This window comes from Zalophus californianus, chromosome 9 (genome assembly GCF_009762305.2).
Source record: "Zalophus californianus isolate mZalCal1 chromosome 9, mZalCal1.pri.v2, whole genome shotgun sequence".
NCBI lineage: Eukaryota > Metazoa > Chordata > Mammalia > Carnivora > Otariidae > Zalophus > Zalophus californianus.
This window is the reverse complement of record NC_045603.1, coordinates 25,105,173-25,130,695: the sequence shown is the minus strand read 5'-3', so window position 1 is coordinate 25,130,695 and position 25,523 is coordinate 25,105,173. Positions and strand designations below refer to the sequence as shown.

The 25,523-nt window shown below is 43.0% G+C and overlaps 2 protein-coding genes and 1 long non-coding RNA gene across 5 annotated transcripts in view; 1 reads left to right on the top strand and 2 right to left on the bottom strand.

The window, feature by feature from the left end:
- HAL (histidine ammonia-lyase) overlaps window positions 1-19,569 on the bottom strand; it is a 26,082-nt gene extending 6,513 nt beyond the window's left edge. For both annotated transcript variants that reach the window (XM_027592455.2, XM_027592456.2), the window contains exons 1-17: window positions 18,990-19,569; window positions 18,325-18,385; window positions 18,191-18,218; window positions 17,782-17,856; window positions 17,620-17,692; window positions 17,449-17,515; window positions 17,123-17,160; window positions 16,403-16,528; window positions 12,784-12,923; window positions 10,955-11,002; window positions 10,169-10,316; window positions 9,317-9,412; window positions 9,170-9,228; window positions 8,181-8,261; window positions 5,301-5,366; window positions 5,058-5,223; window positions 2,704-2,838 (exon numbers count right to left, since the gene is read on the bottom strand). In XM_027592455.2, coding sequence (XP_027448256.1) covers window positions 2,704-2,838; window positions 5,058-5,223; window positions 5,301-5,366; window positions 8,181-8,261; window positions 9,170-9,228; window positions 9,317-9,412; window positions 10,169-10,316; window positions 10,955-11,002; window positions 12,784-12,923; window positions 16,403-16,528; window positions 17,123-17,160; window positions 17,449-17,515; window positions 17,620-17,692; window positions 17,782-17,856; window positions 18,191-18,218; window positions 18,325-18,385; window positions 18,990-19,236 — 1,654 coding nt within the window. In that variant the 5' untranslated portion in view covers window positions 19,237-19,569. The remainder of the gene's footprint in view (window positions 1-2,703; window positions 2,839-5,057; window positions 5,224-5,300; window positions 5,367-8,180; window positions 8,262-9,169; window positions 9,229-9,316; window positions 9,413-10,168; window positions 10,317-10,954; window positions 11,003-12,783; window positions 12,924-16,402; window positions 16,529-17,122; window positions 17,161-17,448; window positions 17,516-17,619; window positions 17,693-17,781; window positions 17,857-18,190; window positions 18,219-18,324; window positions 18,386-18,989) is intronic.
- On the top strand, window positions 18,313-25,523 carry LOC113921606. Its single transcript, XR_003519728.1, has 3 exons — window positions 18,313-18,451; window positions 23,964-24,118; window positions 25,395-25,523. It is a non-coding gene; the product is annotated as an uncharacterized LOC113921606 (long non-coding RNA).
- The window catches only part of LTA4H (leukotriene A4 hydrolase), a 33,181-nt gene continuing 31,213 nt past the window's right edge, over window positions 23,556-25,523 (bottom strand). For both annotated transcript variants that reach the window (XM_027592457.2, XM_027592458.2), the window contains 3 exons: window positions 25,416-25,498; window positions 24,699-24,803; window positions 23,556-23,826 (listed from right to left, as the gene is read on the bottom strand). In XM_027592457.2, the coding sequence (XP_027448258.1) occupies window positions 23,709-23,826; window positions 24,699-24,803; window positions 25,416-25,498 (306 nt within the window). In that variant the 3' untranslated portion in view covers window positions 23,556-23,708. The remainder of the gene's footprint in view (window positions 23,827-24,698; window positions 24,804-25,415; window positions 25,499-25,523) is intronic.

Here is a 25,523-nt window from a genome sequence, read left to right as displayed (position 1 = left end):
CCTAGGGGAACACTGTTGCAGGCAGAGGGGCCAGCAAGGACACAGGGGCTGAGGTAGGGATGTGTCCTTGGCGGGTACAAGAATAACACCATGGTTCTAGTGTAGGGAATGGAATGGAGAGAGGTGTCAGTAAGAGCCAGAAGCCAGATCACGCATGATCCTTGTAGGCTACAGGAAGGGGGCTGGATTTTGTTTTGAGCAGAAGGAAGTAATTGGCATATTTTCAGCAGGAACATGATGTGGTCAAAATTACATTTTAAGAACCTCACCCTGGTTATCATACGTGGTGACTGTAGAAGAACAGTAGTGAAAACAAGACCAGTCAAAAGGAGATGATGGAGCCTTGATTTGGTGTCTTTTGATGGTAAGGTTGATTTGCTGATGAGCTGGATAGAAGATCTGAGAACTGACAAGGGTGACTCCTTAAGCTTTTGGCCAGAGCAGCATGTTCAATGGGGACATTAGGAACACACGATGGTAGGCAGATAATAATAAAAAGTGTTGGTGAGGATGTGGAAAAATCAGAACTCTCAAACACTGCTGATAAGAATGTAACATGGTAGAGCCACTTTGGAAAACAGTCTGGCAGTTCCTCAAAAAGATGAACATAAGTTACCATATGACCCAGCAATTCCACTTTAGAGAAATGAAAATATACATCTGCACAAAAACTTGTACACAAATGTCCATAGCAGCAGTGTTCATATTAGCCAAAAAGTGGACAAAACCTGAACATTCCTCGCCTGATGAATGGATAAACAAAATGTGGTATAGCCATAAAACAGAATATTATTTGGCCATAAAAAAGGAATGAAATGCTGACACATGCTACAACATGGATGAACCTTGAACCCATTGTGCTGACTGGGAGAAGCCAGTTACAAAAAACCATATATTGTATGACATTTATATGAAATGTCCAGAATAGGCAAATCCACAGAGAGGGAAAGTACATCCATGGGTGCCTAAGCCTGGGGGCAGGGTGGGTAGGGAGAATGGGAGAATGATAGGTCAAGGGTATAAGGTTTTTTTTGGGGGGATAAAAATGTTCTAAAATTAATTTGTGGTAGTGATTGCACAACTCTGTGAATATACTAATAACAACTGAAGTGTACAATTTAAATGGGTGATTGTGTGGTATGTAAATTATATCTCAATAATAAGAGCACTTAACTCTCCCACATGTATCTTAAAATACCTTAGTCCTTGCTTATCTGCTGTTTCACCTTCTGCTGTTTTGGTTGCTCACAATCAACCATGGTCTGGCAGCAGGTGAGCCTTCTGATGATTCATCATTTTCCTCTTTCTGACAATCATCAGAAAGTCAAGAGTAGCCTAAAGTTACCTCACAACACCTGCATCATTCTCCTCACTTCATCTTACCCCGTAAGCATTCTGTCATCCCACATCGTCACAAGAAGGGTGAGTAAAGTACAGTAAGGTATTTTGAGAGAGTTCACATTCACCTAACATATTTTAACATATTGTTATAATTGTTCTATTTGATTAGTTACTCTTGTTAATCTCTTATTGTGCCTGATTTATAAACTTTATCATAGTATGTATGTATAGGAAAAAACATGGTATACAAAGGGCTTGGTACTACCCGTGGTATCAGGCATCCACGGGGTGGGGGGGGGGGGGGTCTTGGCTTGGAACATCCTCCCAGCCTCCATAAGGGGAGGCATTACTGTAGTGATATTCTTTTGTCATCCAACAGCTTCTGATACAGTTGCAAAAAGTTGGTAGCTTAGATAACAATGCCTAAAGGAAGGCAATTCATCTTTAAAAAAAGCAAACAAGCAGTAATTAAGAAGGCAGGGAGAGGTTGGCCTAATACAGCTCCACCCTAGAAACTTATCTACCGAAAGATATGGATCTGAATCTTGTTAAGTCTTCCACAACATCCAGAAAATGCAGGGGACAGAGATAACATGCAGAGAACAAGTTAAAAGTAACACCACAAGGAGGCTAAAAGGTAAATCCAGAATGTCAGCCCCTAACAGAAGACTGACCTGTCTTTTTAACTAGTCAATAGCATGAAGAAAAAAAAGGGAGAGGGAACTGTTCTAGACGAAAAGAAGCTTGAAACTTTGACCACCAAATTTAAAATGTGAGCCTTGAATCCAGATTTGAACAAACCCACTATGCAGGCATTGAGATAATTGGGAAATTTTGAATATGTATTCAACGGTGATGCCAAGACTTACTGTTGATTTTTGTTCGATATGATAATGGCATCATGGTGGTTAAAAAAAGCATTCATATTTAAGGGAAGAAAATAATGTCATGGGATTTGCGTGAAAATAAGAAAAGTCAAGGAAAAAAATGAAGCAAATGTGCTTGTTGAGTCAGGGTATAGGAGGGTTCATGGTACTAATCTCTCCACTTTTGAATATGTTTTCAATTGTTTAAAAAATTAAGCCAACCAGTGAACCTGCTTAGACAGCAGGTGTGGTTCTTAATTTTCAGCGAGCTTCAGAATCACCTGGAAGACTTGTTAAACCCAGATGGTTCTGCTCTCTTCTCTAGAGTTTCTGATTTAGCAGGTCTGGGGCCGGGCCTAAGAATCTGCCCTTCTAACAAGTTCCCAGGTGATGCCGATGCTGCTAGTAGGGATCCGCCGGTAGGGATCCTACGTTGAGGATCGCAGATGTAGTCGTTTATCAGTGAGGCTCGCCGTCCCAGACTGGCTGGGTTTACCTTGTTCCACGTGCTCGATGACCCGAAGGGCCTTCCTTGCTGCCCATCCTCCCATGGAGACGTGGTCTTCCGTGGCAGCGCTGGTGGAGAGAGAGTCCACAGACGAGGGGTGGCACAGAGCCTTGTTCTCAGAAACTGCAAGAGGCCAGTGCAAGGTAAGTATGCTGCTAATAGGAAAAATTGCCACGTTGGCTTCCCAATGTGTTCGACAGCATGGAGTTTCCTCTCCAGGAGCTCTTGGTTGTCATCGAAGCACCGGATGGTCCAAAGTTATTTGGGGAAAAGGAAACAGGTTGGGTATATATCAAATTGAAAAGGAGGGAATAGTGAGTTCTGAGGTAAGACCAGATAGGAACCCTATTACAAAGCCTCGTTGAAAACACTGGAAGCGTTTAGCATGCTGGGGAGAATAGGGAAAAAAAAGAAGTGATGGGCTTTTCCAAGTACTCGAGAACAATGGACTGGCTGTGTCACCAGAGGAGGCATTAGAATTCAGGGTGGTTATTTGGGGATGGAGACCAGGCCCACAAGTTTTGACCAAGGAGATTTCACAGCTCAGACTGTCCAGGGATGACAGAGGGCTCCATGACTGCCAGACATATCTTGGGGAGGTGGGGGAAATTCTAGAAATGGCCTAGATCAAACTTTATTGTGCATATGACTCACTCCATCTTGTCAATATGCAAATGTCGAGTTTCAAGTGGGGCCAGAGATTCTGCTCTTCTAACAAACTCTCAGTGGATGGCCAGATTCTTGGCTCGAGGACAACACATTAAGTATGGAGGACCTAGATTCCAGACCTCCTCCCCGGCTCCAGAAGCCACGGAGAGAGTTTTCTCCCCTACATTTTTGCTCCCGAGAGTGGCTGGGTGAGGCTTCAGTTGTTCTCTACGCTATAAAGGATCCTGAGATAATCTAGCGATGCAGACCAGGTGGTCGGCTCGTCCTGGTCCTCCCAGAACTCCCCAGGTTTCAAGCACTGTAAGTTCCCAGTCCTGGGACCCTAAACCTGCTTATATGGATACGCAGTCTGTGGTCCGTTCAGAAAGAGAAGTTACATGCCCCGAAAAAGAAAACTACCCATTTCATTATAATGAAAGCAAGTTGAACAACTTCAATAGGCAGTTTAGGGAAAGCCAAACACATTCAAGTGAAGCTTCCTCGGTGAGGAAGGGGTTGGGAGTAATATTAATAGCAACTAATATTTATTTAGTGCTTACAACATGGCCAGGCACAGTTCTAAAGCTTTATATGCATTCATTTCATCCTCAAATCAGTCCCATTAGGTAAATTTATCACCCCCATTTAACAGAGGAGTAAACTGAGAGTAAAAGGATTAAGAAACTTGCTCCATATCACACTCCTGATAAATGGCAGAGTTGGAATTTGGACCTAGAGTCTATGCTCTTAATTAAGCACATGTTCTCCTGCCTCTTGGGTAGGTTTGCCTAAAAAAAATACAGAATGTTTAGTTAACTTTGAATTTCAGATAAAAACAATTTTTTAGTACAAGTACGTCCCAAATAATTCAAATTTAATTAGGCATCCTGCATTTCTATTTGTTAAATTTGGCAACCATATTTTAGGATTAAGTATGGATTAAAATGAGATCCACGTTAATTGAAGTGAGAGCACAGATTTGAGAACCAAAATGCCTGCGTTTGAATTCAATTCTACTTACTAGTTGTCCAGTGTTGGGTAAGTCACTTCTCAGATCATCGGTGCAATGGAGGTAATAATAGTACACACCTCGTGGTATTGTTGTGACCATTAAGTGAGCAAATATAAATGAAGCTCTTAGCACGTCCTTTGTACCGGACCCTGTTGTGTTACTCACAGTTTTGAGTCAGAAATCAGCTACACTGAAGCTCAGTTTTCATGGAGGGCATCTTCTTATAAGCATTTTTGCACATTGTAATCACATATTTATGTTCTTAGTGGTTGGTATACCTAATAGAATGTACCCAAAGCTTAATCATTCAGGTCAGTTCAAGTTTTGCCAATAATTGTAGATATCTTTGTCTTTTTCCTTCTGATAGTCTTCAAATTGAGATTAGGGAAAAAGCTACAAAGATGAAGTTTCTATCTGATATCAAATTGCTTCCTACAGAGAAATTGTGGAAACCTCATCATTTACAAACTTATTAGGGTATTATTATGTTTCAGTCTAGCTTTGTTTAGGTTTTATTTAGTTTTTTTCTAAAGAGACTTCTCTTCTGCATTTGTATTGAGACCGGCAGGATGCAAATGAGGTAGGCAAAAAGATCTCATTCAAGCACAAAATGTGACTTTCAGATGAAATGGGCCGGCTTGTGTTCTGGGGAACAGGCAGTATTCTTGGGCGGTATTCTTACCAAGCGCTGCGGCGGTGCAATGTGCAATCATAAACCCAGAGTTCAGACCACCTTCAGCCACCAGGAAGGGAGGCAGCTCGCTGAGAGAGGGGTTACAGAGCCTTTCAATTCTTCTTTCACTAATTGAAGCAAGTTCATGGACTCCAATGGCCAAATAGTCTAGGGCCTAGAAAGAGTATCTCAATTCAGTTGGCTTAAATTGGAATATGCTTTCAGGGTCAGGAACAATTCTAAAAAGCTTACTTTGGCTGGGTATTCACCATGGAAGTTTCCTCCAGAAATAGTCTCTCCCCTGCTGGCAAAAACCATCTTGCAAAACAGGTTAAGGCTAATTTTTAACACTTGTAGCCCTTGTACAAATACGGGAGGAGGGAAGGAGAGTCTACACGTTGTTGACATAAAGGGACACAAAAACAAAAACAACAAAACAAATACCCAAAACCTTAAAGATGAATCATGTACACCTAACTGGGGGCCAAGGAAACATGGAACATGAAATTTTTTTTCAGAAATTAGAGATTCTCAAACATCATAACTATCATAGTCTAGTGGTTAGTACTTTCCCTCAAAAAGTTTGTATCTGAAACTAAGAACAGAGACCAGAACACCAGTTCTATTTCTTCAGGGGGCAATGTGAACTTGTGCTTGGTAGAAGAATTTGCTGACTGGAAGACTGCTGATGAGCAACCACCAAATTGTCTCGAACAATCAACTCTGGGAAGATTTTCAAGCGCTCTACTCAGTGATCCTGCAGCAGCATCCATAGCAAATGGCGGCCAATAGGCTGTTGCAAACCCATCTAAGTAGGAACTTAGACTCACTGCATATTAACGCCCTCAAGGATCATTCCATTCTATCAGGCACTTCACTTAGAACAACAGGCACCCAGACAAAGGCGGTAACAGACCCTTCTTAAAGATTCCAGAGGGCTGATTTATACCTACTGGACTAAAGAATATTTATTATCTATCAGCTAGGAATTGACTCTGTGTGAGAAAGGTTCTGACTTCCAAAGAGCTAGAGATGCTCTTTGGAATGTAATGTATTACATTAACTTCATCAAATTGGGAGTTACCCTTTTCGGTACATATAACCATGAGCCTATTAGGCCCAGCGCTGGCTCGTCTCCACTAACCCACCCCCAGACACAGGCCCTAGTTTTCTCTCCATTCTCTGAATCCTTATAGCAAGTAACCTCTGCACCTACTTAGAACTTAAGCATGTTCAGTTCTCCAGCTGTTCCAAATTTGTTTGTTGGCTATCAGATTATGATAATTAGAATTTAGCTTCCATAACATTTAGCAACTGTGTGATAGGTACTTTATATCTACAATAGAAAAATTGAGAAGAATATTCTTTCAACTAACACCAGTATTGCAGGAGAACTCCCAAATATTACCTTATTGGAAATTCATCAATAATTAATCTTTAATTGAGAAAGGAAAGTCCTTTTGGCCGAAATTTTTGCTGGGGCAAGTGGTGGGAGAAGAATGTAGTGAGGAATTATCCTTCTCCCATATCCACTAATTTAATGGATTTTTACTTTATATATATATACTCTTTGTTTTTACTATATAAGATACCCTTTCAAGTCTAAATTATGAAGGCACCTGGGTGGCTCAGTTGGTTAAGCGTCTGCCTTCAGCTCAGGTTATGATCTCAGGGTCCTGGGATCAAGTCCTGTATCCCGCTCGCTGCTCAGTGGGGAGTCTGCTTCTCCCTCTCCCTCGGCCCCTCCCTCCTGCTCATGCTCTCTCACTCTCTCTCTCACGCTCTCAGTCGCTCTCTCAGATAAAAAAAAAAGTCTAAATTATGTAAGTGTAGGATGGGTATCTCTCCTTTACAAGCACTGATAGATGAGGCAAGACTTACATAGACTTCATGAAAGCGCTACTCCATTGTGGGGGGGGGAGGGGTGGAGTGGTGTTGGGGTGAGTGAGTTGAGAATTATTTAGTGTGGGTCTGACTTAACTGTAAAATAACCTGACACTGAGGACATAAAACATATATCCTGAAGTAAGCTTGTCAGAGAAACCACACTGGATAAATCTTACACAGCTGCTGTGAAACCTGTCTGCTAACCTCAGCTAGGAATGGCTTCCAGGGTTGTTAACTCAGCACTTTCTTTTTTTTTATTTTTTTTAAAGATTTTATTTATGTATTTGACAGAGAGAGACACAGTGAGAGAGGGAACACAAACAGGGGGAGTGGGAGAGGGAGAAGCAGGCTTCCCGCTGAGCGGGGAGCCCAATATGGGGCTCGATCCCAGGACCCTGGGATCATGACCCAAGCCGAAGGCAGACGCTTAATGACTAAGCCACCCAGGTGCCCCTACTCAGCACTTTCTCCAGTGTTAAGAACTGAGGCAGATGTGGGATAGGAAAAATATATTCCTACGGGCTTGGGTGGTCTTCAAAGGCAGTATCGAGTATCTCTGTGAAGACTTTGCCAGTGTGACTCGTGACTGATCACATTGACATCTGTAGGGAACTATACCATCAAAGAACATTCCAAAGCAGAAATAAGATGGCTCTGTGATACCCACACCATGAAGGAAAGAAGGGCTCCATCTTTGAGAAATGGAAGCATTCTTACTATTCTTTGTAAAATTTGGAAACACTGATTGAAACACCATGTCAAAAATAAAAACTTGAGATGAGGAAAGCCATAACTCTTTGAGCAATACTTCAGTAAGTGTTAACAAGTTGCCTTCTGTTTACTGTGTCACTAGAACCAAGAAGGCTTGCATCAGTGCCAACCTGCCCAGGGTCCCCACAATCACACATGTGACCTATGTCTTCATCCTCTATCAGCAATCTCAGCAGCAAACGTCTTCATGAACCCTCTCTGCCAATGCTGGAAATAGGTCCTTTAGCCTTTAGTGGGTCCATTTGGAAAGCACAGCATGTTAGACTCTGAAGTGAAATTAGGTGCACAGACCCGCCTCTGTCACTTACCAGCTCTGATCTAGAGAAAGTCACTTAACCTCTGAACCTTAGGTACTTAGTCGATGAAATGGAGTGACAGAACAGAGATGCTACACAAGATGATCACTTCAGCAGATCTAAAATTATCAGCTGGAATTCTACAATTACAGTTTAGTAAGAAGCAGTCAAAAGATACAGGATTATCGGTTGCACTATTAAGTTCTGTGGTAATGATGTTCTTCACAAACGCTATGGTGTCGTTCACCACACCATGGACCTACAATACAAGATTAAATGAGTGAGTACACTGAAAACACTGATAATGGTGTCTGTCACACAGAGTCTGATATTCATATTAGAATAGCAAGGAAGCAAGTTTTAAACCTGGGACTTAGTTGTGCTATAGGGCTAATTTAGCAATTCTTTCCCATAGATGTTTTTGATCAACTAGCTAGAATGGAACTTGCTGAGTCAAAGGAAATGAAGGCGTTTACTCTAGGAAGGATTCTTGATTACACTCTGGACTAGAATCTGGCACAAAATGAAATATTGTTTCATTCTTGAGAAGTACATTAATCTCTCATCCAACTAACTGCCACACACAAACGAGCTATAACCTCTGCAATGCTGAATACCTCATGCCAACTCCGGTCTGCTGCATTTTTTTTAAATCCGGAGTTAAGCCTCACAGATTTATTTGTGATGGTTTATGTCTGCTTATTAAATGCAGATAAGGTACAACAATGATGTGCACTTGAATTATGATTCGCCTTTCCTGTGACCATCTCTGTCAGGCTGGTTCTTGTGGAATCTAAAAGAGAGAACCAGTAAAATTCCACTAACTGATTAGGATGATGCGATTACTAAGAATTTTTTAAAAGCTACAGCAGTAAACCAACACAGCAAGTTGTCTCTTGTGCTTCTGTACAAGAGAACTGAGCAAAGCAATTCAAAAAGAAACAAACAGCTTATCATAGAGAATAGAAACTACAATGACAGGACAAATGGAAGTATGATATGCTTAATTTTTAAAAGAGGCAGTAAAGACATTTGGATTGTAACTGACCATTACATGACTTTTTATTTTTTTATTTTTTATTTTTTTTACATGACTGTTTAACACTTTCCTCTTTTTCTATTTCCGCCCTGAATTGGAAAATAAAACGATTTTTTAAATTTGTTTACCTGTGGACAGCAGCGCAAGGTGTATGCATCCTGAACACGATCACAGAACCTGTGACTTTCTGTGCAAGGGGAAGGCAAGGGACACGTGATCAATTTTTCCACAAAACACAACACCAAATGAGCTCACTCACATAAACATGCCCAGACCTGCTATTTCAGATGGGTGGTGATCTGAGTCCAAGAGTGACCGAAACCGAAAAGCAACTTCAATTTGCCCACGGTGAGGGCGGACTGCGTGAATGTCTAGAATTGATGAAGGAGAAGAAGTCTGAGCAATTCTCATATTAGAATGAACTACCATTGATGGTTCAGGATTATCCACATTGCTGACACAAGCCCTCAAAAGTCCCAGAGGTTCCTACCAGCACTCAGTTAGAAACTTAACTCCAAAAGCAAGATTTTCCTCATCAACCTCATTTTTTCTACTTTAAATATCCAAGTGCAAACTATGTGTTGAGCCCACTGGGAATTCAACTCAAGACCCTGGGTCTACTCTAAAAAGATTTAGGCTCATAATGGAAGGGACCTCCACAGTGGCCAGTTTTTGACAGTTTTCAATCATTTTTAGACAGTTTTTCTGTCCTACATATAATGGTAGGGAGTCTTTCAAATTCACCACTTTCCAAGTAAGCTACAACTTCTATAGTTTTTCCCTCCCAATTTTCTAATGGGGACCAACTTTAATCCTACTCTAGGTCTAAAACCCTGTGAACAGATTCCTAAGACAGTTCACAGTTGGATGGGAGTCAGACCTGGGTGATCCAGAATTCTGGGTGAACTCCAGAGTCAGCATCCGTCCATAAAATGTGGTCATTTCAAGATCAAATGTGGCATCACTTAGAGGAAGCTGTAGCAATATTGTGTATGCCATAGGCATTTGGGCATTTCCTTTTTCCCCTACCGTCCACCCCCACCACTCTCATGTCTAAAGACCTGGACCAGTCCACCCAACCAGCTCTGGTTGACTGAATAGCAAGCCGGTGGAAGTGCCATGCTGACCAGTATCGAAGGCTTTGGTGGTGCCCTTCAGCACCTCAAGGGTCAAGGCCGCCACGATGTCTGCCTGGCGCGCAATAGCACTGGCTCGCTCCACGGCTTCACAGCCCAGGGAGGTGATCATCTGTGTCCCGTTGATGAGCGCCAGGCCCTTTGGAAAGGAAGAGATAAGTCCTTTGCTGTATTTATTGTAATCCATGTACAAGCTGATTTCGTATCTTTTGCTTCCATAAGAGAAGACTTAACCAGTCAGCTGAATGACATTTATTTATGTTTTCTAAAGTGCAGGGCAGGAATGCTTAGTAAGCATTGGAAGATTAAGTGCCATCCTGTGTGAAATGGTTAGTATAAACCTGGCGAGTGAAATACCTGTTACGTATCCCCATTCTCAAGGCAGCAACGAACCTCCAGTATAGACTGCATATAAAATCTTTAGCTCCTAATTATGCTGCTTTTCTTTAACTGGTCAACATCATGGACAAGACAGCTTAAGACATTTCTGGTCCAAGACTTGGTTGAGAGCGCCCTGAGGGATTTTGACCTACAGCATCTGTTAGGGATCCTTAGGGATCCCAATTTGAAGTTTAAGTTCTTAGGTAAGAGAACCCATAAGCCTCTGTGGCATGAAGAATCTTTTGAATGCTCGTGGAGGAGTCCTTTCTTCAGTGACAAACTTTTAACAAACATGAAAACCACATTTAAGAAACCAGCGAGACAGATATTAAGACTGAAAATAGTCTATAAATAAAGACTTGTAAAAATGAGTAAATTTTCCTCGAATCTCTTTACCTCTTTCGGTTTCAAAACAACTGGTTTCAATCCATGAGCTTCCAGGACCTGCAGAATGATTAAAAAGATAAAAATGGGTACCCAGTGAAATGCTAACCTATTTCTGATTTCATAAGGAATCGATAAAATATCCTTAAGCCTAAAGATCTGTCTCATAAAAGGTTGGACCTACGTGAATTGATTCTGTTCATCTACTCTGGTCTATGCTCTAGGTCTGTTCTTTAGTCTGAAAGCAGATTTCTGTTTCACCTATTTTTTATACTTAAATCAGGGGCTTAGTGTCTACAGAAGCAACCCTGAATTTTGGTTTCTAGGTCCTTTGTATTCAGCTTCCATCTTAGTGACTCACTTTTTTCCTGCTGCTTCCTGAGCACATATGAGCACCTATACTGTGCTGAGGCTGAGTTTCTGACTGTCCTCAATTCTCTGCCTCCAGAGCTTGACCAGAAAGTCCTCCACCCTCATCCTTCTTATCTAAACACTGACAGAAATAAAAGAAGTGAAACAGTCACTATGCTAAAAACCCTCTAGGGAGGAAGGAAGACAGAGTCAGCACCATTTGCTTTGTTCATTTCACAAGTTAACTGGAGTACTTGCTACACACCAGACTCTTCTGGGCGTTGGCCTGGGGCTGGCCTAGAAAAACTGAGACAGACTAGCTCAGGGGCAATTACAGAGTAAAAGGATGTCAAGTGCTCTAGGAAGTAGGAAGTGAGTGGGGTTTGCTGAAAAATGAGCACATAAGATGCTAGAAGAGCACAAAGGAGGGGCTAAAGACATTTGGAGGGTAGGCAAAAGAACCAGAGGAGCAGAGGGGGAAGTTTCTCCGAGGACTTCTCAGAAGGAGGAGCAGGAGTGAGTGGGGAAGAGAAGAATGAGCATGTGCTGGCCCCTCTGTCCCTGACACAGCACATTCCAGCTGTAAGGAACCTCCAGTTCCTGTAGAACCAAGGGGGAGGGATTTGACCAACAAGACTCTTATAAACCACACTAAGTTTAGACTTAATTCTAAGGACAATGGGAAGCATTACAGGCTTTAGCCAAGGACATGCTGGAATTTGCTGTGTGAAGGGGGCTGGGCAAACACTGTACACAGAGAAATAAAGATCAGGCCGTAGGGAACAAAGGTGATCTGGAACCTATATTCCCCTAAGGGTGATCTGTTCCCTTAACTTCTTTCTCCCCCTTGGTCCTCTGCCCCTTCGCTGAGGGACCTCTCAGCAATTGACCTGAGATAACACTTCAAATAATTCTTTGCGCTGCTCTGATGGAATCTGGATATGGATGAGGAAAACATTAAAGCTTTATCAAAAACAAGCCCTTCTGCTTTGCCATTGGGGTAGGAGCTTGGGGGAAAATGGAACCAGCTCTCCAGAGGCCATATAGTAAGTGCTATGATCCACGGAGTTGCACCGTGAGACCAGCAACTCAATAAATTCACAACAGTGTGTGACCGACCTCCTGGAGAGGCACTGGAAGAGCCTCTTAGTTTTACAACTCCTTAAATTCCCAGCAGTGTGTGACCTTCTGGATAGGTACTAAAACTCTAGAAGAGTTTTAGTTGCAGAATAAATTGCTGGGATTAACAACCGGCCACTGTACCTTTTCACCAAGGTGACCACCAAGTCCAGAAGCCTGATGGTAAAGTATGGGAGCTAAGAGCCTTACCCAGTTTGACTTGTAAGCTTCAGTATTCATCTATAAAACAGGGATAATGGCGGCTCCCTCATGGGGCTGGCGTAAGGATTCGGTGCTATAAAGCATTCATGTGCAGCCGGCAACCAGCCTAGGGAAATTTCTGTACACAGAAGTTGTTATTAAAGTCTTACATATTTCGCATCAGCCCAGCCACTCTTTGGAGACCACATCTTCCCTTCTCCAATGAGCCCAAGAGCAAGATGAGAGAGTGGGGCAAGGTCCCCACTGGCGCCAACGGTTCCTTTCTCTGGAACGTAGGGCAGGCAGGAGGCTGGGAGAGAAGGAGGCACCTGTTACTTCTGGCTATCTTCATTTTGCCCGTGAGACCAGCCTCCCCCAGCAAGAGCTAGTATCACTCTATGGCACAAATACCCAGGGAAAGACAATTTCCCAAGCACAACTAATGCTTAAGGGAACTGGCTGAGCTGTTATTTAAAAAAAGGCAGAGGGGAATAAGGTGTATGGGGGGGCGGGCAGGAAGGGACACCCTCCCAGTAGCAAAAAGCCATCTCTTGTGAGCCACTTGAAGTTTCGACTGTAAAGACCTGTACTCTGAAAACCATAAAACACTGATGAAAGAAACTGAAGCCAACACAAAAAATTGGTATATTTTGTGCTCATGGAGTGGAAGAACTAATATTGTTAAAATGTCCACACTACTCAAAGCCATCTACAGTTTCAGTGTAATCCCTATCAAAATACCAATGGCATATTTCACAAAACTAAAACAAAGAATCCTAAAATGTGTATGGAACCACAAAAAATCCCAAATGGTCAAAGCAACCTTGAGAAAAAAGAACAAAGCTGAAGGTATCACAATCTCAGAATTCAAAATACACCACAAAGGTGTAGTGATCAAAACAGTATGAGACTAACATAGAAACAGACACACAGATCAATAGAACAGAATAGACAGCCCAGAAATAAATCTATGCCTATATGGTCAATAAATCTATGACAAAGGAGGTAAGAATATACAATGGGGAAGACAGTCTTGCAATAAACGGTGCTGGGAAAAGTAGACCACTTTCTCACACCATACACAAAAATTACCTCAAAATGGACTAAAGACCTAAATGTGAGACCTGAAACCATAAAACTCCTAGAAGAAAACATAGGCAGTAATTACTGATATTGGCCTTAGCAACATTTTTCTAGATATGGATCCTCAGGCAAGGGAAACAAAAGCAAAAATGAAGTATTGGGACTATACCAAAATAAAATGTTTTACACAACGAAGGAAATCATCAACAAAATGAAAAGACAACTTACTGAATGGGAGAAGATGTTTGCAAATGATATGTCTGATAAGGGGTCAATATCCAAAATACATAAAGAACTTATAGAACTCAACACCAGAAAAACCAAATAATCCAATTAAAAAATGGGCAGAGGACCTGAATAGACATTTTTTCAAAGAAGACATACAGATAGCCAACAGACACATAAAAAGATGCTCAGCATTACTCATCATCAGGGAAATGCAAATCAAAACCAGAATGAGATATCACCTTACACCTGGCAGAATGGCTAAAATAAAAAACTCAAGAAAAAACAAGTGTTGGTGAGGAAGTGGAGAAAAGGGAACCCTTGTGCACTGTCGGTGGGAATGCAAATTAGTGCAGCCACTGTGGAAAACAGTATGCAATCTCAAAAGATTAAAAATAGAGATAGCATATGATCCAGTAATTCCCCTACTGGGTCCAAAGAAAATGAAAACACTAATTTGAAAAGATATATACCACCACTATGTTTACTATAGCATTATTTACAAGAGCCTAGATATGAAAGCAACCCAAGCATCCATTGATAGATGAATGGATAAGGAATAGGTGTTGTGTACACACACACACACACACACACACACACACACACACACACACACACACACACACTGAAATATTACTCAGCTATAACAAACAATGAGATCTTGCCATTTGTGACAACATGAATGGACCCAGTGGGTATTGCGCTAAATAAAATAAGTCAGAGATAAATACCAGGCGATTTCATTTATATGTGGAATCTAAAATAAAACAAAACAAAAAAACAGAAAGACTCATAGAGAATAAGTTGATGGTTGACAGAGGTGGGGGCACTGGGCAAAATGGGTGAAGGGGACTGGGAGGAATCCAGGCTTCCATTTATGGAATGAATAAGTCATGAGGATGAAAGGTACATCATAGGAATTTTTTTTTTTTAAGTTTAGACTCTGTCCTAAGGATAATGGAAAGCATTACAGATTTTAGCCAGGACATAACTCAGATTTGCTGTGTGAAGGTTGTTGGGGGAACACTGTACATAGAAAAAATCCAGATCAGGCTGTATGGAAGAAAGGTGATTTGAAACCCACATCCCCATAAGGATTATCTATTCCTTTAACTTTTTACTCCTCCTTGGTCCTCTACCCCTCTGCATTTACTATGCATGTTCTAATCAGACCTAGACATTTTTAGAAATTGTAATAATGTATCTTAAAGATCAGGAACTAGCTGTTGTTCATTACAGTCTTGTTCCTAAAAACAAGTTAGAAATGATCTAAATATGGAATTAAGAGACTTCCATTTGGCCAAAGAGTGTGTGTAGCCATTAAAAGCTATTTGGGGGAAAAAAAAAGCTATTGGAGAATGTTTGGAAACATGTAAATATTTACATCAGAAAAGTAATATAAAATGTTCTAGAAGGATAAGGCACACCAAAGTATTCACAGGGGTTCTCTGAGGAGGTAATTATAGGCAACATAGTCTCTTTTTCTTTTTTTGCCCAGATTCCTAGGCACCTAGGCACCTAGCCCGCTACCTCACCACCACTTATAAACAGACATGTACTGTTTTGGAAGAAATTCTGTTACAAAAAAAAAAAAAGTCCCCTATTTTCTAAAGTAAAGTCAGTCTCCTAATAACAGTGTGTTTTCCAACTGCTAAATAATGTCGGTAGGATAAAGCAGTGCCATCAACAGGCCAGCTTCCAGATCATAGTTCACCCTAGGAATTCTCAGAACTCTGGGCACCCAGAGGTGCCCTATATTCCTATATACGTTCACCCCAAAGAGTTTCCTGAGCCTGCACTGATCTATACTGTTCATCCTTATCTGTGAGAAGGGATAGTGGCCTCCCAAGCATTTCACATCTTGTCTCCATGTTGGACTTTTTCTATCCTGAGAAGTAAGCTCTGAAGAGCTGAACTGCATTGTGTCCTGGCATGAGATGGCTTCCTGGTCCAGAAGCAAATCTTTGACCTCTTTACATTTCTGTTCTATCTTTGCAAGAAGTTAAATTTCAGTTATTTAAGTCTGGTTATCCCACCATCTGGGGAGCATTAAGATTTCAGATTCCTAGGCACTAACCAGAACTACTGAAATGGTCTTTGGGATGGACATCCAAGAATCATGGTGTTTCCCAGATGATTTGAGGCAACTTCTCTAACCACATCTGGCATCACTGAATTAAAGTTCTCTCCAGCTTTGAGCTCAGGGACAGACTTGAGGGGTTTGTTCCAGACTTAAAGATGCCAAACACTAAGTGAAGGGTGACGATGGATGAGTTGGAGATATACAGGAGTAAGCACCTCTGTCCCCGCCCTCACCCCCCTCAGCTATCCTCCTCGCCTCCAAGCCCATTTCCATTCATCTCCTTTATTTTATGCCATCTTGTCTCTGCTAGTTCTTCACTATGCCATCCACCAACCAAGTCTCCCTGTGGCACCTGCCCAGCCTCAGCGGAGGGTCAGCCTGGGGACCCATGGCATTACCATTAAATACTTCGATAACTTGCTTGAGGGTCTCCAGGGAAATGCCACTGTATCCTTTGGCTAAGACATTGATCCTTAAAGCCAAGAGCATCCGACATCTCTCAGGGATTAGTGGCTTCCCAACACCTGCAAAACAGAATTGATGTTTTTCTCTTAGAAAATCAGTCTTTTCTACCTCCATCTCCCAAATCTTTCTCCAGTTCCGTCCAGTCTCCTACCACCTTTCTCTTCTTAACTCAGCTATTTGGACTGCTCTCCTTCCTGATTGTTCTGCTTCTTAAAGTCCCATCTTCTAGAAAAATGGGAAACCCCAGTTTTGCCTTTTCAGTTCCTCCTAGAACGCTTCCCCAAGACCCTTAGAATAGCACCCAGCCTGGATTCTTGACAGACTTTCCCATCTCACCTCATCCTGATGAACACATTCCCTAAGTTCACATTCACTTCACTTCGTTCCCTGAATGCACCATTCTGTTGGCATGGCAATATACATGCTCCTGCCCCAAGCCCATCCCTCTACTTGGCCCATTCCTTTTCTGAGATTCAGCTGAAAAGTGGTCTTGTTTGATTTCTGCTTTCCTTCCCCACCTGAGGCAGAACTGGTACTAGTTTTTAGAAGGCACTAGCTATTCACGGCTGTTACAGGGTGCCTCACACTGTGCCGTAGTTTATTCACCAAACCAAACAAGATCTAGAAGTCATTTAATGTTTGAAATGATTTACCTGAAGAATGTGAACGTACTAAGTTGACCTGGAGCTCTCTGGAAGAGAAAGGGAAAACCCCTCTTAGGTACCTCCCAGTGAAAGTTTCCCTTCAGCTGGGGAAATGAAGGGGAGAACAGGTGAATCTTTGGTGGGACAGAATAAGGCAGTGTGATGCGACGGAAGAAACCAGCAAGCCTGTGTTTTCAATGCCAACTCATATGCAAGTGAACAGGAGCTTTATCCTCCTCATTTGGAAACTGGGGCAAATGTTAATTATTTCTCTTGTTGAAAGATGGGTCAGGTGGCATATGAATGTGTGCTGAGGAGGGGGGAATCAGACTTACTCTAGCTTATTGACAGGAATTACAGTTCTGGCAAATTTCCCAAAACCTGTAGTTATACCATAAACAACTAGAACAAAAAAACAAAACAAAAACAAACATGGTACCATTAGATGCAGGCCGCTTTTTAAAAGTCAATAAAAAGAACTGTATGACATAAAGAGAAAAGGATACCAGTTTTTTCTTTCACGATGCTATCTATGACTTCCCTGGATTTTTGCACCTTCTTTTCAGCAGTTGGGGTGAGCTAGGAAAACGGTCAAAGCTGAGCCCGTTGAAGACTCCCATATGCAGTGAAAAAGATCAGAGGACATCCTTCCCCACCCTCCCCCGTACCTTTATTTTGTAGCGTCCTTTCCCCAAGTTGACCAGATCCTCTGTGGTCAGACTTTCCCCATCTAAGGCAATGTACTGCACAAAAGAAGGGGACCCCGATGAGCTTGAGCAGCTTGGCTGCTCCACCAACAGCGTAGGGAAGCCTCGAGCAGAATTGAATTTTGACACTCAAGAGATTTTATCCCTGCTCTGAAACATTAATGTGCTAGTGAAAAAGACAGCTTGCTCAAGAGGAGGCGGAGTAAAGAAAGCTAGAAATGAGCATAATGCCTTTTCCTAACTCCATAGAGCAGGATAAAGCCCTGTCCTAACTGATACATGTTCGCTCATAAATTCTCCTGGCCTTACCCCTCCTGAAACAAGGGGAACTTAATTTTCTTTACAAAAAGAGTGTTGGCTTGAAGCTTACCTTTTCAGGCTCCCGGTATTTGCTGTATCTGAAGCCAGGTAAAGGAAAACCCTGGGAAATGTGAGAACGCCCCAGCCCGGTCCCCGGCAGAAGTAGCCCCCAGAGCAGACCATCCGGCCTGCAGGAAAGGATACAGGTAAACTCCTTCTGGTTGTGATGGAATGAAGTCAGGAGACATGGCATCGCCCTCTATAACTGAAACGAGAATACCAGAGAGGCTCCTTTACGGATCGCAAGGGAGAGTCACATTCGGCATTTCTGGTAAGCCAAGAAAGGGCCCTTCCACTGCCTCTCACTTCTACAGAAATGGCTGCTTTAAGACGACCTCAGGGGTTTTCAAGTGCTCTTAGCTTCTTTGCGAACGAGGAGGGCAAAAGGCAGAGACGCAGGTGCCAGGTGTGGGCAGGGGTTTAAACGGAAGTTCAAGATCTAACCCCCTCCCTGACCCCCACCCCCATCCCCAGCTTTATTTTGTTTTCAATCCGAACCCCTTAGGTCTATTCCACTGGACTCCAGTCCGCCGAGGTGCTTCTGAAGGGCAGAAGGATCTTCAAAATGATGCTGGGACGGCAAAGGGATTCAGACAGGCAGTCTTGGGCTCGAATGTAGGCTTTGCGGCTTACTAGGGGCATGATTCTAGGAAGTCAGTTCGTTTCTGGGTCCGTGGCCTTGCTGTAACCGGGGATGGGAAGCCTCCCCTCTCCCAGGTGCGTGCTCACGCACAGCCAGCCCCACCTTCCCGGGGACGGCCAGGGCCGCCGAGCCTCCTTCCTGGGCATGCCTGGACGTGGCCACTCACCCACTTCCACGAACTCGTTGTCCTCCAGGGCCACCTCCAGCAGGTCCTCATGGTCCAGCAGGCCCAGGCCCTTGCACCGGCGCACGAGGAAGCGCACGTCGTCCACTGAGGCGAAGCCCCCGTTGTCTGGCTTATTCTTGATGTACCTCCTGACGGCCTCGCGGCCCAGCCAGCCAATGGTGAGCTGCGCGTCCCGGCAGGGCACGGCCAGCCATTCTCCGCGCACGTGCACCGTGTACCTGGGCATGGCTCCCTGTCCCGGAGGGGGTCCCGACACAGGCTCCTGTGTTCGTGGCAGCCGCCGGGCAGGGAGAGTTTTATCTGGGAGTGACTACTGAGGTGTGGTCGGCCAGAAAAAACACGCCCCCTCTCTTGCCTTTACTCATCCACACATTGGACAAATATTTATTGAGGGCCAGACGGTGTCCCTTTGGGTTTTCACAACCGAGCTCGGGGCAGGAGAGGGGGGTGCAGGCAGGCTGCTTGGTGAAGCCCCACTCACACAAGGCCTGGCTTCTCCCGTGCTGGGGGTCCCAGTGCTTGCTGTCACTTGCTGGGGCCTCTCCTTCAGGGTCCCCGATTTCTCTCCCCTGGCTTCTGTGTTCTCCTCCACTGAGGGCAGCTTGTAAACACCATGTTCCTGTTTTTATCTGGAATTACTCAACTATAAAATACACCTTCTGGTCCACTGTGACACCAGGGAGTGTGGTAATGTTCATTTTTTTGTTTATTCCACAAACAGGCGTTGAGCAACTATTCCCTGCCACCACTAAAGTTTTCTAAAGCTGTCCCTCAAGGGAGACTGCAAAAGTCAGAGATCATTCTCACAAGGAAAGGTCACCATCTGGATGGATGAGCTATTGTGGCTTGACGTTAACAGCTCAGACAGCCACCTAGCTCCACCATTCTTTAGCTTTGAGCAAGTAAATTATTAATTAGCCTCTGTTTCTTCTTCAAAAGGGAGGAGGCAAACTGCCTCACTGCTGTATTTGCAGTATCTACTTGGGATCCAATCCTGGCTCTGCCATTTACGAGCTATGTGACCTCTGGGCAAGTTATTGGACTTTTTGGGGTCTCAGTTTCTTCATCTCTAAGCTGGAGATAATGATAGTGCCTATTTCAAAGGGCTTTAGGGAGGATTAAATGAGTTCCTATATGTAAAGCACATGGTGTGTTGGGAATGTTCCAGAAGTGTTTGTGATTACTATTATTTGCACTCGAATGCTCTGTGTACCTATATGGCTTTCTAAATTTCTTTCATCTTGGTACATGGATATCCCTAATCCAGTTAAGCATCTTCAACACAGTTAACGGCTCCCTGCACCCAATTCATTACCAGTAGATTAAGGAACTCTGAAAAGCATGAAAAAGGAATCAAAGAAATGTGGGCACTGTTGTAACTAAGCAGCATTTTAGTAATAAGCCAGTTTCTAGAGATTTGATTATTGCAACAGAAAGATCTTGACATGTGTTTCCACTGAGACTGGTGTTGGGAATAGAGACATAGTTGTTCACAGAAAACACGAACACCCAGAATCTCTTTCCCTGACAGCTTCTTGAGAAGCATACAAAGAAAGAACTACCCCTCCTTGAAACTTGCACTTCAGTCACCCACATCCTGACTGCACTCTGGAATTTGTCACCACCTGAATTTGATGCACATAAGAAATCTTAAATTCTACTACCCCACCTTCTGACTATGACTTTCCAGCCTTCCGGTTCTCCCCTTCCTTCAGTCCTCTTTCCCTTGGACCTGACCTCTGGTTGGCTCCTCCTTCCCTCCATTTCCCACCAGCTTCCTCACTTTCTCTCCTAGGAAGCTGGTGTCCTAGTTGCTTACCTGGGCCACTCGTTCTTTACTACTTTGAAATCCTTTCATAACCCTAAACCTATGCCTGCATGGAGTAAAATTCAACCCCTGGGTCATCACAACCAACTGCTATCTGTGTTCACCCTGGTGGAAGCCTCTGCTGCAGAAGGTTCTGTGATGGTGCACATCATGGCACTGTCCTTCTACCTGCCCCTCCCCCTCAGCAAGTTTCCAAAACACTCACCCTGCTTTTCAACATCCACCTCCTCTAATTTTCAGAGGAGAACCTTACCTCTTACCTCTCTGGGAAAACCAAGGCCCTTAGATGTGAAGCACAACTTTCTCCCCTCCTCCATTCACGCAGCCAACAAATATTTCTCAAATGCTATTGAGATAGTGTTCTATCCCAAGCACTATGCTAGGTGCTGGGAATAAAATGAGATACATTCTCTGCCTTCATGGTGCTACTCTGGTGATGTTTGCACTTACAAAGAAGACTAATAAGAAGTCCCAAGTATCCACTGTGCTGTGAGAAAACCCAAATTACCTGGGCACTCCAGTTGCCAGTCTCAGCTGAGCCCAGCTTTTGCATAATCTCAGGACAGACATCAGACATGTGAGGGAAGGAGCCTCCAGGTGATACCACCTCCCAGCGACGTGAGTTTGAATATTTCAAGTTCATGCCCTAGGCATTGTGGAGCAGAGACAGCTATTTTCACTGTCCAAATTGATGATCCAAAGATCCCATAAGGGTATGCCTTTACTTCTGTTACTCTTTATCCATCTGGAACACACTGCCAACTTCCTTTGCTTAGCCAAGTATTTCTTATCTCCTAAGCCTCAGTGTAGGCCTTCTCTTCCCCAGGAGACATTCCCTAAACCCTTTGGTTGGGTTAAGTGGCCCTTCCCCAGGTTGCTTTAGCATATTTCTTCTTTAGCCATATATAGAAATTACTTATCTTTGTTCACCCGGAAATTATATGTATATCCCAGCCTGGGACAAAGACATTCATCACACACTTAGTAGCTGAAGTGTGTAAATGTGGACTCCACTGAGCTGGCCCCAGGTAAACCTGTGATATGTGTCTCTACTGCCCTCTACCTTCTTCATAGCATCCTTCACCGCCACCCTTCCAGGGGCCCTTGCCCCGGTTCACTTCCCGGTTCACTCATCAGTGATCACAGGAACGCGACATTAGCCCAGAGCGCGGGGAGAGCTTATGGGGCAGGGGAAGCCTTCAAAAGCATCATTGGAGTCCGTGGATTTGCTGAAGTTTAATCACTTAGAACCTGATTATATACCAGGGATGTGAGCTGAACTCTCGCCTGTGGTCTTCTCGCCATGGAAGACAAGTGAGAGCAGAACCTTGAGAAACAGAATCACTGTGGTGTAGATGTGTCCAGGAGAGAACTGCTAAGGACAGTGAGCAAGCGAGCAGCTCGGGATTACGGGGATGGACAGGAATCTCTGTTTCTTTGATACCTGCCCCACTTCTGGGGTGTTTGCGCCTATTTTAAGACTTCTAGCTAATGCTAGCACTCTTTTTGTGTATTTAATGACACCCTCACCCACATTTATACTCTAAGACACCATTCCTCTTGCTAAAGTTTATTTGGCCAGGGGTGGACTCAAGCTGAGTCGGAGTCTCACCTCTGGGTATCTAGAATTGAAACAGTCTTCCCGTGTGATAGAAACTACTTACAACAACAGCAAAGCTGGAGAGAAGCAGAAATGAGAGACAAGAAAGAGTATTGCTCCCTTGACAGTTCCAGGTGTCAGCCCTCTTCTGTCTGTCCATAGGTTCTTACAACCTCCCCCTACCCTGTATCCTTTTTTTTTTTTAAGATTTTATTTTATTTGACAGAGAGAGCACAAGCAGAGGGAGAGAAAAGGAGAAGCAGACTCCCTGCTGAGCAAGGAGCCCGATGTGGGACTCGATCCCAGGACCCTGGGATCATGACCCGGGCTGAAGGCAGCCGCTTAACCGACTGAGCCACCCAGGCGTCCCCCCCTACCCTGTATCCTTAAAATAATCCTCCCTTCCCTTTTCTGACTTCTAATCATTTGGGTTTTGTCACTTACAATCGAAGAATCCTAACTAATATGACTGTGGTTCCCAGACTGCGTGCAGAGGTGCCCTGGGGTACTACATTGTACTCATGGGATGCTTTGTTACTCTCTTATTTGGTTCAAGTCATTCTGTTATTTCCAGTATGTATTATATGTGTGTATAATAGGTATTATCATTGTATTATTGCCTCTGATGTGCTGTATGCTCTGGGTGGGTGAAGGATGTTTGGTGACCATTAAGGAGATGAAATCAGGTTAGACAGCAGAGTATCTTGAGGGACTGATGGGACGTACTGGGGTTTGGGGCAGTCATCTGACCCCGATGGACAGGAGGGCGGGATGAGTCCAGTGGAGCAGCAGGTGAGTCTGGGGGTGGGGAGCAGAGTGCTTCCCGGAGTGCGTTTATACATTTTGGAAAAGGGCGTTTATACTATGCCCACTATGTGGCTGGGTGAGCAAATCCAACTGAGTGCTCATGTTATTTAAAAAGCAGAGCTCACACCATGTTGCATTTTTGGCATGCGGCAGATTCAAATTAAAGAACTTAAAATACCAGGCAAATACTATGCTGACACTCTTGAGATTGTGCTGGGAAAAATAAATATGTAACTAATGAAAAATTTTACACTTTTAAAAGATTAAACTTTGTTAAAATGCACTTAACAAAGAATATGGCACCAGCGGGGGGAAGTAGCTCAGCTTTATTTATGAAAATCACTGACAAAACAATAAAAAGCCAGAATGAAAACAACATTTTTAGTTACAATATGAGCTGAACTTTTTTATATTTCTTCCGTTTAAAAAAGCGAAATGTCTGAAATCAGCATTTGGTAGGTCCTTAATCCACTTTTAAGTCTTTCCCCACCAGCATGGCGGTCACCGGGTGCATACTTGCTTTGTGCCCCTGGTAGGTTTGCACGGCTTGATGATGGGATTTGTCAAAGGCAGCAAGGTCTCTGGTGAGGGAAGAAAGATGGATAATGACTGATTTGGTTAAGTAATATTTTATTTGGCAAGTATAATTTTATTATACTTGTGAAGTAAATGAAAAGATTAATCACGACTATCTATGTCATGGTTCTATATTTTTCAGAATTCCTGCCAAATCCATAGTCAAAATAACTTCAAGATATTCTTAAATTCTATCCTGCAGCCAAGATACAACTTGTTTCTCCTCTACCAAGTATTGCTTTATTATACATCAAGCAACTTAGCCTTTCAACTCATTGCAGCATTTGAATCAAAAAGGTTTGGCTTTACCGGCTCATTTCTTGTTACCTTTAAATAACTTCAGGCCCTTTTGTGTCTGTGCCTACTCACCAATTATCTCCTACTTGCTTTTAAAGATCTTTCTGGGTACATAAGATTGTTTTCTATTTATTTCCTTCTCACCAGTGTCTAAACCAATTTGGCCCATAGTAGGTAATCCATATATGATGTTTCTAAAAAAGCTAATGAAATTACTTCAAATTTTAAATATTTAGAAGTGTTCATTCCTATTCCCAAATTATACCTATACTCTTTAACAAATTTAAAAATATTATTTTTAGATGGTGTTTTACAAAGTATTTTAGCAACAGGAAAAACCTAAGATTGTTCTTCCCCATTCCTTTTTTTTTTTAACGGGGGGAGGGGCAGAGGGAGAAGGAGAGAATCCTAAGCTGATTCCGTGCTGAGGGCCCAGCCTGCTGTGGGGCTGGAGCTAACGACCCTGAGATCATGACCTGAGCCGAAATTAAGTCAGAAGCTTAGCCTATTGAGCCACCCCATGGGGGCGTCCCCCCAACTCCTGATATAAATTCAAAGCACAGTCTGAGCTGGTTCTTACTTGAATAGGGGCCGCGTAAACTTCATTCGTCCTTGCTCAGTCGCCATTTTTAGAGCCAAAGGAATCGCTTCCTCCCATTTCGATTGAATGCAGAGCCGTAACCATCTGGAAAGTGGATTTTTAGGGGGCGTGGGGTAGGAAACGAGAAGGAAAGGGCAGGATATACAGGCATATCTGAAGATTACTTTTGTGATGATGAATAATCCCATTGTAGTTATGCTGTACACCACTTTATGTCTTTATTCTGAGAATCTCAAGTCCTTGTATATACAATTCAGTAATTGGAGAAGTGGAGTTTGTTCTTGAAAAAGACCATACGTCTTAAAAGGTTTAGATTATGTCTCACACTACAAATCAGAATTAAGAAAGATTAACCACATAACAGAATTAGAGATTTCTAACTATTCCCATATCAGAGTCCACTTGGCTAGTTGCCAAAGAATGCCTATTTACCACAGGATTCCTAATTCTTTTTTTTTTTTTTTTTTTTTTGGTAAGGTAAGAGAAGCTTAGAACAAATTCTAATAAAAAGATTAATACTATCATCTTACAGTATTGCAACTATTCCTCAAAGACCACTATAATTATTTATTCAAGTGCGGTAAATTTCACAAGGATTTCTTAAAACTCATGTATGTCTCAGACTCTGCTTTCCCTTTCTCCACCTTTTAAACTAGTTTCTACTTTCTTCCACAGAGACAAGTTAAAATGATGTACCTGAATCGTATTTCAGAATTGTTAATGGCATTCAAGTTGTACACCTCTTGCATTCGCTTTATGTGCCCCAATGGAAGAGGTGCCTAAGAGCAAAATAAAGAAGTACGA